The 12,870-nt window shown below is 40.9% G+C and overlaps 1 protein-coding gene across 4 annotated transcripts in view; it reads left to right on the plus strand.

Moving 5' to 3' along the window:
* LOC108155886 (ETS-like protein pointed) overlaps window positions 1-12,870 on the plus strand; it is a 69,853-nt gene that overhangs the window by 47,639 nt on the left and 9,344 nt on the right. Inside the window, exon 1 of one of the 4 annotated variants that reach the window (XM_033388470.1) lies at window positions 9,930-9,957. The exons of the other annotated variants lie outside the window; for them this stretch is intronic. Within the exon in view, the coding sequence (XP_033244361.1) occupies window positions 9,939-9,957 (19 nt within the window). The 5' untranslated portion in view covers window positions 9,930-9,938. Of the gene's footprint in view, window positions 1-9,929; window positions 9,958-12,870 lie in introns of those variants that run through there. 4 annotated transcript variants of the gene reach the window in all.

Below are 12,870 nucleotides of genomic sequence, written 5' to 3' on the forward strand. Positions count from 1 at the left end.
GGTGCATCTTTTAAGAGCGGATTCCTAGTTGCGTGACTCTGTTGACACTTTGAACCCGAGGTTCTCCCTGGATTTTGCAGCGGGCACTCTCCAGAGTCGGACAATTATGCAGATGAGTGGCCTACAGTTTATGGGTTCCAGGTGTTTGCTGCTGCCGCAGAAGACCTTCAGGGATGGGGGGTGCTCCGGTGCTCGGGCCTTAAAACTCACTCATTAAAACTAAAAACAAATTATGATTAATTACAGACATTAAGAATCGAGTTCATGCCTTTGGCGAACCAAGTTTCCAAATGAGAAAAATGGAAACATGGAAAAACTAACCAAAATCCGAAAATAAATAATGAAAACAGTGTCATGAACACACGCTTCACTTTTGCCCAAGTCAACGAAGTGGATCTTCTCTTCTTTTAATTTTTGGGGGCTACATTGTGCCCTCCCACCCCCCTTGAGATCGTGCAACACCTACAACAACTACACGATGGTTGGAAAAATCAACGAAGCGCAAAAAAGCTGAAAATGCCTCAAAGTTTCATCATCATTCCGAAGGGGGGTACTGAATGATTTACGATCTTGCACTTTAACGCAGTTTTTTTTTTTTTCATTCCTCCTCAACACTCACTCACTCACTCGTTCGCCATTCATTCATTTATTCATTCATATTGAAAGTATTTTCCTTTTTTGCCTACAATCAATAGACAGACACACGAAAGATACAATAGCTCACAGATACTCACATATGAGCGCTTGATGATTGCCGTACACACATCCATGACCAGACCCCAGAGACCCCCAGAGCCCAGAGCCCAGGGTCTTTTCAATGTTTTGGTTGAGAGCATATCTAGGCTAGTGTATCTGTATCTTAGATATTTGCACGCAAAATTGTTGCTATCTTTCGGATTCATTGTTCTTCTTTTGGGCTTAAAATTTGATTTGTTTTTTGTCTTTCGCGAGACAGAGAGATATACCCATCTACATTTATGATGTCATTCCCATCGTATCCCTTGATGAAAACCCAAAAATGAATTCAAGTTTATTTCCCTTTGTTTACCTGCAAACAAAGTTTTAGATTTGCAAAAATTCTATTGAAGTTTGTTCTCTCTCTCTCTTTTTTTTAGTACCGTGTATCTGTATATATTTGTATCTGTATCTCTGGCTGCTGTTGTTGCTCTTTTATTTCTACATAATAAAGTGCCTGATGCGTGAAATGTTTGTCCAAGCTTGAAGAGTTGTTGCCATTGTTGTATGCCTCTAGCCTGCCGCCGGCTGTTGATTCATGTTCATCATCATCATTGGTCGTTCCAGCTCTATAGAACCTCTGTTTTTCAACCTCTCCTGAGTTTAGCTTCAACTTCAGTTCCATTCTACACTCTTCGATCCTCTGATCAGCGGAGCTCTGGCTTACAGAACGACACATTCAATGTACATTTGAAGATACATTTTGTAGCTGGCGACTGCTCTCTAGAGTTTTACCATGTGACAGTTTGTAGACTCTCTTGAATCTCTCCTTCTCTCTCTCTGCTGTTGTCAAGTTTAGTTACAGTTTGTTGATTTTGAAAATGACAATGGAATGACAATCTTTTAGTTCTCCCAGAAAGACGGAGACAGAGATAGAGACAGCAGACAACAGACAGTGACATGTGGCAGACGTCATCCATGAAGGTAGACGACACATAGATTATATTCATCTTTTCACTTTCGTTGGCGATTTGTTTGCTCAAGTCATGGGGCACTCATGGGAAAGTTCTTATGAAAGAGTTCAGCAAAAAGTCGGAAAAAGTGAAGGAATTATGGTATAGGCTTTTAAGGAAAGTGTCTAGAAAACTCTGTGGCAGCTGTTGTATCTTTCAGGAGTTTATTTTGTGTGTAATAACACTATTGGATGAAGGATGAAGATGATAAGGATAAGGAAGGATACATATCCTAGAAAAATATTATTTATTGCCAGAGTACTAATAAATGAATTCTAGAATAATACTAGAAAATACTCCACTGATACTAGAAAAATACTAGGCTGATACGAGAATAATAATACTAGCTGGGTGCCAGTAGTTAATTAATAATAGTTAATTAGTACTAGAATAATACTAGGAAAATACTAGAAAAATCCTAGACTTATACTAGAAATTTAACACCAGACTGGTAACAGAATACCACCGGAAAAAATACTGAACTGATACTACAAAAATTCTGGACTGGCGCTAGACTAATTCTAGAACAAATAATATAAAGTATTTCCCATATATCATTTGTGACTCGACAAAAACGTTTTTTTATTTAATTTTCTAAAACTTTCTCTTAAATTTATGAATCTACTCGTATAATCTCCCACTTTTACAGGATGTAATTCCACAATATTCCTTAGTTACAAGAAATCAAAGCATTTTATACCATTTAGATAGAAAAACTCATCACCTCTCAAAATCATTTTCCTGAAAAGTCACTCCTCCATCATTAAACCTCTAGTTCAGACGGAAAAACATGACTAAATTTCCAGCTAATCCTAAACCAAAAACATAATTACAGAATAGCAAATACGAGTATGCGAACCATTAAAAATCCAAGTGGAATTATCAAGAATCATTCCATGAAATTAGATATTTCTGCAGAGAAACCACCAAAAGCCAATTACCATACAATGTACATGGGCGGATAAGAGATGGAAGATGGAAATTATGATTACCTCGGATGAAGCAGAAGAAGTATCTTCCCCCGACTGATATTTCTGCTCTCCATATTAATTACACTAAATTCAGCCATTAACGCAAGATAGTTTTCACCTCCCACAAATTGTTGTGGCAACAGAGCAGAACAACTGAAGGAAAGCCCCGAGGAAAGGCCAGAACTATGAAGCGTTGGAGAAGAAATCTTTTTCGATACGCAACATAAAACCTAAAGAGTCATAACACAGAAGGGAATTATGTTGATTGCAAATTTGTTAAGGTCATAAAATGGAATTTTAGTTTTAATTTCAACGCCATTTCCATTGTTTTGCAGAAGGTAAAAGAAAAAGAAACGGAGAAGTAACAGAAAAAATAAAAGAAGAAGTAGTAGAGCACTTCTAGCATATTATTATGGCATTTAGCGGAATTTAAGAGGCGGCCCACTTCGGTGGCGACTTCTACTCGACTCCGCAGTGCCACAGGGAGAATTAATCATTCTCCAAAAGAATGGAAGTGGCAGAGGGGCGTGGCCAAAGGGGGTGTGGGCGCTGGCAGCGCCTCGAGGGCCTTCAGAAATCACATTGCCACTAATTAACATACTCGACTCCCTGCCTCTGGCTCTGGCTCTGACTCCGACTCCGATCTGGGAGTATTTTTCGGACTACGCGCCTGCGCGCTTCGCTGCTCAAAGCCGCTACTGAAGTCCGGGGCTTTGGATCTCATGGGGATGGTGGATGATGGTGGATGGTGCGGGATCTATACGAGCCATGGCACAGGGGGGTATGTGTGGCATGAGGTACGCAGAGAGCTGTGAAAAGTCAAGTCAACGTTTTTCATTTCAGTTTTTATGGTATTTTTCAGTCTGCGGGTTTTTTGTTCTATCTAAAGACTGGAATCAGACGATAGTGCTGTCTATTGAGAGATACCCTGTAATATATATTGAAAAGATAGATTGATGAAAGACAGATAGACTTTTTTCATTCCGGAAGAGGTTTTTATTGAATTCATTCATTGAACTTTTATGCATATCCTCTCCTTTAAGAGGTATCACCCCATTCGATCACTTTAAACAAAATTCTACTGCTTCTGTTTGCTTTGTGCTGCCATTCCTGTGGTTTCTGGCTGTTGACTGGTGGCTTGTGGGATATCTCTATAGGTGTATAGGTGGTGCATCTATATAACCATCTCTGCTGATGTCTAACCCTACCCTTCACACACTTTGCCCATATGTTCTCCTCTCAGCTGAAAAAGTTACGCGGATTTTGTTTAATTTATTACCATATTCAGTGGAATCTGACGCGCGCCAAGCGAGAAGAGCACGAGGGCGAGAAGAGAGCACTCCACCGACATTCGGATCTAATGGAGGGGTATACTCGTACTCTACCCCCTTCTATGCCTCTCGCACCTTTATTCCCCGCCTCTTCTATAGCCCCCTTCTCCTCTATTTTCTCTCTGTATACTCCTAAAATTCAAATGGGATTTTCAGCCTAGAATCAGTCGTAGTTTTTGAACTGTTGCTGATGTTGCAACAACACACTGGCTGTCGACGGCAAAGTCTCCTCGAACTTTTATTTATGATGCCCTTCCAGAAGAGTAACATGATTTTTGCTAGTTTTTTGAAAGGGAATTATCTCCGCAACCCTTAAGGTTTGATCATGATCAACAGTCAAGTCAATGGACAGATATGTTATATGTATCTATATATGTAGATAGAAATCAACAAGATTGGATACGATTCCAATACGATTCAGTCCTCGAAAATCAAGACAAAAGGTTTTTTTTAAATAAATCAACAAAATATAATAAACTAGAATTCAATAAGATTTAAAATAATGCAATGAAAAGTCAACCAAATCAGATAACTATATCATTAGTTTTTTAGGAAAAGATAACTAAAAAAACTTATATTTGAGGCAAAATTGGTTGTTCTTGAAGATACTTCAATGAATCTATTAAAACTTCTATATAAAATCATAAATATTTTATGTTTTTAAAGATAATCCCACCATACTTTAGAATTCGCATTATAATGTGTGTTTTCTCTCAATAACCAAAGTTTAATCAAAATCGTAGGACCATATCCTATAGTAAAGATCTTTCGGCAAGTGTATCCAGGTGTAGCCTTGCTCTTGATGGTTTTTTATTTTGTTTTTACCTCTACGATTCTGTTGTTGTATTTTCCCATTTTTCCATTTTATTTCGTTACGAACGTAGATGTAAATTTACGCCATAGAAAAGCCTCGTTACGGTCGAGTTCATCTAAAACAAAGAACGCAAAGAACAACAAATGTTGGGGGAGAAACAGCAACAACAGCACAACAAAAATACACACACAACAAAAAAATTAAACATTAAATTTGTATAATGCGAAAGCCGCTAATAGAGAGAAAGAGACACACAGAGAGATGGTTGGTTTGGAGCAAAAGAGATGGTTGGATGGCGGCAGCAGTCCCCAAAAGGCAATGAACGAGACGTGGTGTAAATGAATGAAAGAGACGAATTGCATTTGATTTCAGATGCAAATGCAAATGCAGGCTTCGGCGGTGTCCATCCATAAAGAGAAGAGAGATATATAGATAGATAGAGAGACAGAGAGACAGAGAGACAGAGCGGTGTACCACCTTGAACTGCAAATCAAAAGGGTTAACGTTAACCCCATGTGAATACATATCTCTATAGAACTTTTGGGTTAAAAATCGTTGCATATTCATACTATATAAAATGTAGATTAGAGTTGAACAGCCATAAATCACTTTGGAAATATGTTCTTAGAACTAGGGTTTAAAATCTTTGAGTGTGTTTGAGAATTAAAATAATTCGGATAGTATATTAGAATATCGTACAAGTTTGAGTAATATTGGAGGGATAAAATGCAGAATAGTTTTAGTTTTAAAAGTTGTATATACTTAAATGAAAAAATATCTAGTTAATAGATGGTTTGAAATAAAGAAAACCAGTCGAAACATTAGTAGCTGCTACTAGCGGTACTCCTCTTCCAGTGTGGCGTCTCTTGCCGGAGTTAGGGAGATGTAACGGCCGGATGGTACTTCGCTGGTGGGAAGAGGGAGTGAGAGAGATGTATAAAATACCGCTTCGGCACGGAAATAGCTAGAATGTTTATAATTAAATGGAAAGAGGATAGAAGGACTATATTAATTAGAACGTGCTTTACAAATTTTATTGTTAAAAGGTCTTTGTTTAATTAATAATTGATACAGAAATAATTAAATCAATTCAAAAACCGTATATTCAATGCCTTAATTAAACTCTAAATCATTTTCAATGTCAATTTGTGAAAGAGGAAAAAAAAAACAAAACAAAAGGCAACCATAAGAATAATTAAATATAGTTTGTTGAATCAGACTAGGAAAAAGGAGTGGGGATAGATAGTTGGGTGAGGCCAGTGAGGAGTGTGTGTGTGTCTCTGTTGGCAATTAATTCGCAATCAACTTTCAAAATGTTTCGAGTATATTTGCCGTGCGACAACAGCAGCAACAGAAACTTTGAAGCGAGGCAGGCACTTTATGCATCATTAAGAATTAGGCAAACGAACAGCAAAAAAAAAAAGCGGCAGAAACCAAACGACAAAATGGAGAAATAGTCTTACAAACAGCACACACGACATACGCACGCAGCTAGCAGATACAAATGTATCTGAGTATCTGAAGGAGAGTTACAAAACGAACGACGGAGCGAACGAGCGACAGCGAACGACCGATAATTATTAACTCGCAAACAAACGAAACAAATAAATAAAATCAAATCAAATGTTCGACGAATGTTCGAGTGGAGACGTAGAGGGGGGGGGTCGGTTGGCTCTGTAAAGAACTGAACCAACATCCGTTGGCCAAGTCAATGAATGGGGCATGGGGAATGGGTATGGGGGGACTTCTCTCTGAGCCAAGTTAAAGCTGAGGCTGAGGCTGTGGCTGAGGCCTTAAGCCTGAGCCTAAACCCGAGCCGGTTCGAATGGGTGAATGAATGAATGACTGAAGGGGGTGAACAGTGAATGAGTCAATGAATGAGTGTGGCGCTGAATGAACTGTAACTTGTTTTAGATTTTGCAGACAATCCATGACCCTCCCCCTCCCACCCCCCACCACCTCTTCTGGGGGCTGTAATTTGGTTTTAACTCTCTTTTTTTCGCTGTTGTTGTATTTTATTTATTTCGTTGGCTTTTTGAAAAGAGTTCACATGCGAGTGAGGAGAGAAGACTGGAGACGATGGCAAACGGCGACAAAATGTTGACCGGATGTGAGGCTGCGTTTTTTCTCTCTCTCTCTCTCTCTCTCTTCTTCTCCACCACTCGCTGTCTCTCTCTCTCTCATCATTCATTGCTCCTTTTGGACCCATGAGTGGAGCCTCTGTCTGTGTCTCTTGGGCTCCCTGTGCAGACATTAATTATATTATTAAAGCAAATTTCAACGCTAAAATTAATAACTCTGATGAAATTATGTCTCAGGTTTGTGGTTGCTTGTTGGCTTGTTGGCTGGGGATACCTCTTGGTACTCTTGTGGGTGCGATGTGAGGTATGTTGGGTTCCAGGGGATGTTTGTGACAGGCAGAACCCCAGCCCGGTCTTTGATCTTAGAAAGAATACTTGAGTGATAGCAGAGTTGGGTTCTTTTTGATCGAGTTTATAGACATTGATCCCATTATAAGCTTAGAAGATTCTTCAGTATTTTCAGAACCTAAAAGATATTCAGCTGATTTTTGGTTTAGTTGTAGAAATTACTATTTTCTACCCACCTACCAAAAATCATCCAAATCTAATAATTTTTACAGCACTTACATTTTTTTTGTGGACTCTGATTATGCAATTTTTTACTTTTAAAAACACCAAATAAATCTCTTTTTGGGTAACCCATAGTCGTAATAATGCCCCCTATATGATTCCCATTTGATTCTTTGTACACCTTTTGGTTTCTGCTTGCTCCAAAGGAGGAGTTAATTTCGTTTCAGTTAAGGACATTCTGTTGTGGCCTCCATTAAGCCGCAATTTCCTTTGGCATTTGCGCCAAAAAGTCTCCCCCAAAAGCAGTCGCAGATCTATCCTTCTATCCCTCTATCTCTATCTCTCTATCCATTCATCGATTCCTTAATCTTTCGCGGAGCCCCATCTTCGGTCTGCTGTCAGCGCCTTTGCAATTTCCTTGCATATTTCCGCTTTTAGGCGTTTTCCATCAGTTTTTCTTTCTTTCTTTTTTTTGGTTTTTGTTTCGAATGCAATTCGTGTTTATTTATTTTGCTCAATGGAGCAGAGCGGAGCGGAGGGCAGGCCGGCAGGAAAACTGTTTGGGGGTCTTCTCTCACTTTTGCAATTTTCATTAACAATTTTCGGTTTTCTCGAATTCTGCGGCCGCGCCGCGTGTTCGTTAATTGAATTGTGTTAAAAATTTGTTTTCTCTTGCGTTTATTGTGGGCTGCGAATGATGGAAAGATTTACATAAACTGCGAATACTTGAGGAGAAAATCTAGGAACATTTATGAGTGGTTTGAATGAATAAATGCAGGCATATTCATTCACTTTACAACAATATTTATTCAAATTGTGCGTCGAAATCCTACAATATTTCGTTACTCTATAAAAACAAACCCCTACTTGTGAGTATTTCTTGTAACTTCCGGTTCCCAAAGGTTCCGGACCGCAAAGACACAATTATGATGCCAAAGTCAACAAGCAAATACTTGAGTCTAAGATAAATCCCGAAATGGGTAGAAAATAGTTACAATTTAAAGCAAAACTCACCCTCCAAACGAAAACCTTGGGAACCCGACACTGGAAACACTTGTCCTGCTCAGACCTCAGGCAAATAACGAAATTATATAGAAATGCGATTGTTTGGGATATGAAAAATGCAACAAATCGACGGGCCATATAGGGGTGCTCGAGGGTTGTTGATTGGAGAGAGGGTGAACGCAAATTCCGGTAGAGCAAGTGCTGGTCCGGACATGGCCTGATGTCTATCAGTGGATGCAACCACCATGGCAAAAGGACCTGCAGGACATTGCGTTGCATCAGTGTGTTTTTCGGGCGCAATTTGTCTCGACTTTGAGCCCGAAGCTGGTGGTAACACCTGAGAGAGGTGGCCCCTGCCCCTTCCCGACTGTGTGTGGAACGTGGGAAAATTCTCATATCCCTCAGTGACTCTATCCCTCTCCCTCTCTGCCCCTTTCCCTCAAGGCAAATGCAATTTAGTGGCTTAAACTCGTAAATTCTGTGCAAAAGTATCTTTTAGTTGCTGTTTTTTGTTTTGTTTTTTTTTCAGATTGTTATCACTCGAAAGTTGGTTGCCCTTTTCTCGCTGCCTCTACCTCTATTTTTATTCATTTTCATTTAATTTTCACATCGTTTGCCCTCTGTTTTGTGTCATTTATTTGTCTACATTCGGCCTGTTCTCTCGTTTCTCTCTCTCTGTTTTCGTGTTTCGTATTTTGTGGTTTCTTTTTACACTCTTCTTTTCTGCTCTGCTCTGCTGTGTTCTCTTTGTTCGAAATGCGTCAAAGTGTAAATAAATTTGAATTTTCAGCTTGTTTTAGCTTTAATTTCTGTTGCCCCTTGGGGCTCTCCCCCACTCCCATACCACCCTCCCCCTCTGTTGCCTTTGCAATTTTAAAAGTGTCGAGCCGCTCTCGTCTTCGCCTTCTATAGATGTATGTATCTACATACATATGTATCGCGTGTATATATAGTATTTTGTTCGAGCTGTTTTGTCGGCTTTCGGGTCTTTTGATCTGTGCGCCTGCGCGCAGCTGATTTGTTGCTGTTTACCCGAGAGGTTTTTATATTGTTTATTCAGTCCTCTAGTAAGTATCTGAAATGCGCCCCAAAAGTTATCCATCCACTCAATTTTGTCAGAGATAAGAAGATACAATATGATGGCTGTAGCTACGATGGGGCGAAGGCGTGAGGCCTGAGAACTGGTTCGTCTTTTCTGCAAAAGTCTGTTAAAACTGGGAAAAATACAAAGATATTTGGTGTTTTTTGCTTTGTTCAAGATTTTTTCTAGTAACTTTCAGAATGTCAAGGTTTGAGTTTTATTTGATTTTAACGAAGTTCAGGGTTCAAGGAAAATATATGGAATGGATTATTTAGTGCTGCTTCGATATGTGATCTGATCTATGTAGTCTTAGCATATTCTATCAAAATTTAAATAAAACTTTGATAAAGTCATCCTTCTACTATAATTAACTTTCTTTCACCCCTAACGTACGGGTCTTCCATTCGTTTTCCCATAGTTCTGCTTAGAACTTAATTATTTGAAAATCAGGAAGTCGATGATAATGCCACCCTCCTGTAAGTTTAATCATAATTTGTACTCCTGCCTTTAAAAATTATTGCTTATAGAGCCATAAACCTGTCTCATGCCCGCACTATCCAGACCCTCCCGCATAGCGGAGCTGCTCTCCCACGCTCCCCTCCCCACACACACAAGGAACACGGAACTTGTCCGTTTGTTCGTGTCCTTTAACGAGACATTACCGCGCAATGAGGCGGAACGACGTTGGGCCAGGTCCAGGGTCCAGGGTCCCTGGGTCTCTGCAGCATTTGTTGTGTAATTTATCAAAAAAATAGTAGGAAAAACTATAAACAAGTTGGTTTTTGCTTTCCTGTAGAGAGCCACCCCATCGGAACGGGCGTGGGAAAGCATTGACAACAAGTCGCTGGGACAACAAAAAGTTGGCCAATTAAAAACTCATTGCATCGCGTACAACAAGGTGTCCCATTAATGGCCTAAAAGGATACGATTACCACTCCCACACCCCCTACACAGAGTGTATGCGTAACCCAAGGATTGGCAAAATGTTTTATTGGTTTGCATTTCATTCCTTTTGAATGGCATTTGGCTTCGGTTTCAAGCGAAAACAGAAATGAGCAGCAACAAGCAGGAGGCAGGGGAGGCAAGGTCGTCCACAAAGCAGAGCCGCAGGACATTTCGATGAATCAAAGCAAAAACGAAGAATGGAAAGAGAGACCGAAATGAACAACGACAAGAAGCGGACGAGAATGAGTAGACAACATCCGGTAATTTACTTCCTTTAGTTCCGTATCGATGCACCACCTTGAACAGTCTTTAAGAACAGCTCGGACTCGGTCTTCGGTCTTCGTTTGGGTTCGATTTTTGAGTTTAGTTCAATGCCTTTCTTTCCTTTTTTTCGGGTAGAGATTTCATGAATTTTTATGAATGAAATCTACAACGAAAAAGGAACAATGGATTGCAGGCGCAAGTAAATTAGGCAAGCCCTAAGGGGCCCCCGTCGCCGCCGCCGCCTCCGCCCCGACTCTCGAAAGTGGCCTGGCAGGTAGAGATCCTCGGTCCTCCTGGGCTATTCTAATGTCCCTATATAGCCCTTATATCGCTTGACTGCATCTTGTTCTCGGGGGTAAACATACAAGAGAAGAGTGGTGGGGGTACATTGGAAGGAGGAAGAAGGAACAAGGAAGAAGGAAGGAGCCGCCAGAGACAGAGCCAGTGCAGGAGCCCTGGCGACTGCCTGCAGTTTTCTCACACTCGGATAAATTGTGTGGGCGATGCCCTGCATCTGTTTGCGTGAGAGAGAGCGCAGGCACAGGCACGCAATCTGATCTGAAAAAGAGAGAAGGAGCAGCATGAGAAAGGTTGAAGTATTGGCAGAGGGGGAGACCGAAAAAAAAGAGCAAAACTCAACAGACCAACAGTTGTCCAGGCAAGGTAAAATGTATGCAAGGTGAGGCCTAACAGAAGAGTGCAATTATGAGTAACCGAAAGAGAGAGTATATACCTTTCGCCAGGTCAACAGAAACAGACACGACCACATATAGCTGGAGTGCTGCAAAGCCATGCCTCCACCTTATCCAAAGTACACCTTGCGCATGCACACCAGTTGTCTGTCCATGGCTTAGCGCTATCTCCTTTGCTCCCGCACACTCACTTGCTTGCTTCGCACTCTTGTTCTACCTCCCACTCCTACTGCTCTGCTCTGCCCCCACCCCAGCTAGCGCACACATGTTGTCGCTGTCCGAAAATTCTGTCGACGCACGCAGTTTTACTCTCCCTCTTTCCCTTTGCTTTCTGCTGCTGCTGCTGGTGCTGCTGGCGTTGTTGTTCTTGTTCTTGTTGTTGTTGTCATGGTGATAGTCGGACAGGTGCAGAATTCTCTGACATTTAGTCAGCCGCTTGAGTTGCTCTCGCTCCCTCTCTCTCTTTCACAGCCAGGGTTCATTCGTTTGTGCTTTGCGGCACTCTTCTTCTCCTTGTGACCGCATGCCACATTCGGTGCACAGTGGGAAACGGCCATAAATGAGCCATTTAGCGAGTCACTCTCTGTGCTCCTTTCGGGGCAGCCAACTGTCTTCAGAAGGTAGAACATCTGACACACGCACACACAGATACACACAAGCACACATAGAACATACCCACATGGCCTTCAAGGAGCTCTGATTGTAGATCGGACAGATATCAAACATGATCATTTCCGGTTTCGGAAAGTGTTGAAATCCCGTTTATACTCGTCGATCCGATCTGGAGATCCATGTAAGATTTGCATGTGTCAATCTTGTTTGTAAGCTTATCTCTGGGGATCTGTGTCTCACGATCCACAGAACATGATCACAGATCACATGGTCACCGATAGCTCAGTGATCAGTGACTTCAATGGTTTGTAATCTTAGCATGGATTCGAATTGGAAACCGCTATGATTAGCTGTGGTTTTGTCTGTACATGATCTATGATCCATTTAAGGATCTATCTCTAGGATCTGCGTCTCGGAATGGTTTCAAATCTTCGTTCAAACTAAATTCTCCCCTGAATCTGAACCAGAATCAAGGTTCACCTGTTAAGGACATTATGAAACATAATTTTTCCCAGCTAATTTTGAGTTTCCTTTTGAACTTGAGCTAACATCAAGATCCACCTGATCCCAGATCGCCGATAAGCTCAGTTTCCTTTGCTGAAAATCAGTTAGTGTCTCATTTCCTATAGAAGTCATCCATTAGTGGTTTGGAAACTTCTCAGTTTTCATCCGAAGATCAATGACATCTCGTCTGAAGGATCTCATATCCTACTCGACCATCTAGCCATTCATCCATCTATCGAGCGTAGAGATCCCAATCAACAGATCAACAAACAGTCACTTGGCAGCATTTGGCTTAATCAAGATCGATAAGTGCAGACTCGTACTCGTAGATCAATGCACGGGATACACACACATCTTTCTCATCATCATCAA

Source organism: Drosophila miranda, chromosome 2, assembly GCF_003369915.1.
Source record: "Drosophila miranda strain MSH22 chromosome 2, D.miranda_PacBio2.1, whole genome shotgun sequence".
NCBI lineage: Eukaryota > Metazoa > Arthropoda > Insecta > Diptera > Drosophilidae > Drosophila > Drosophila miranda.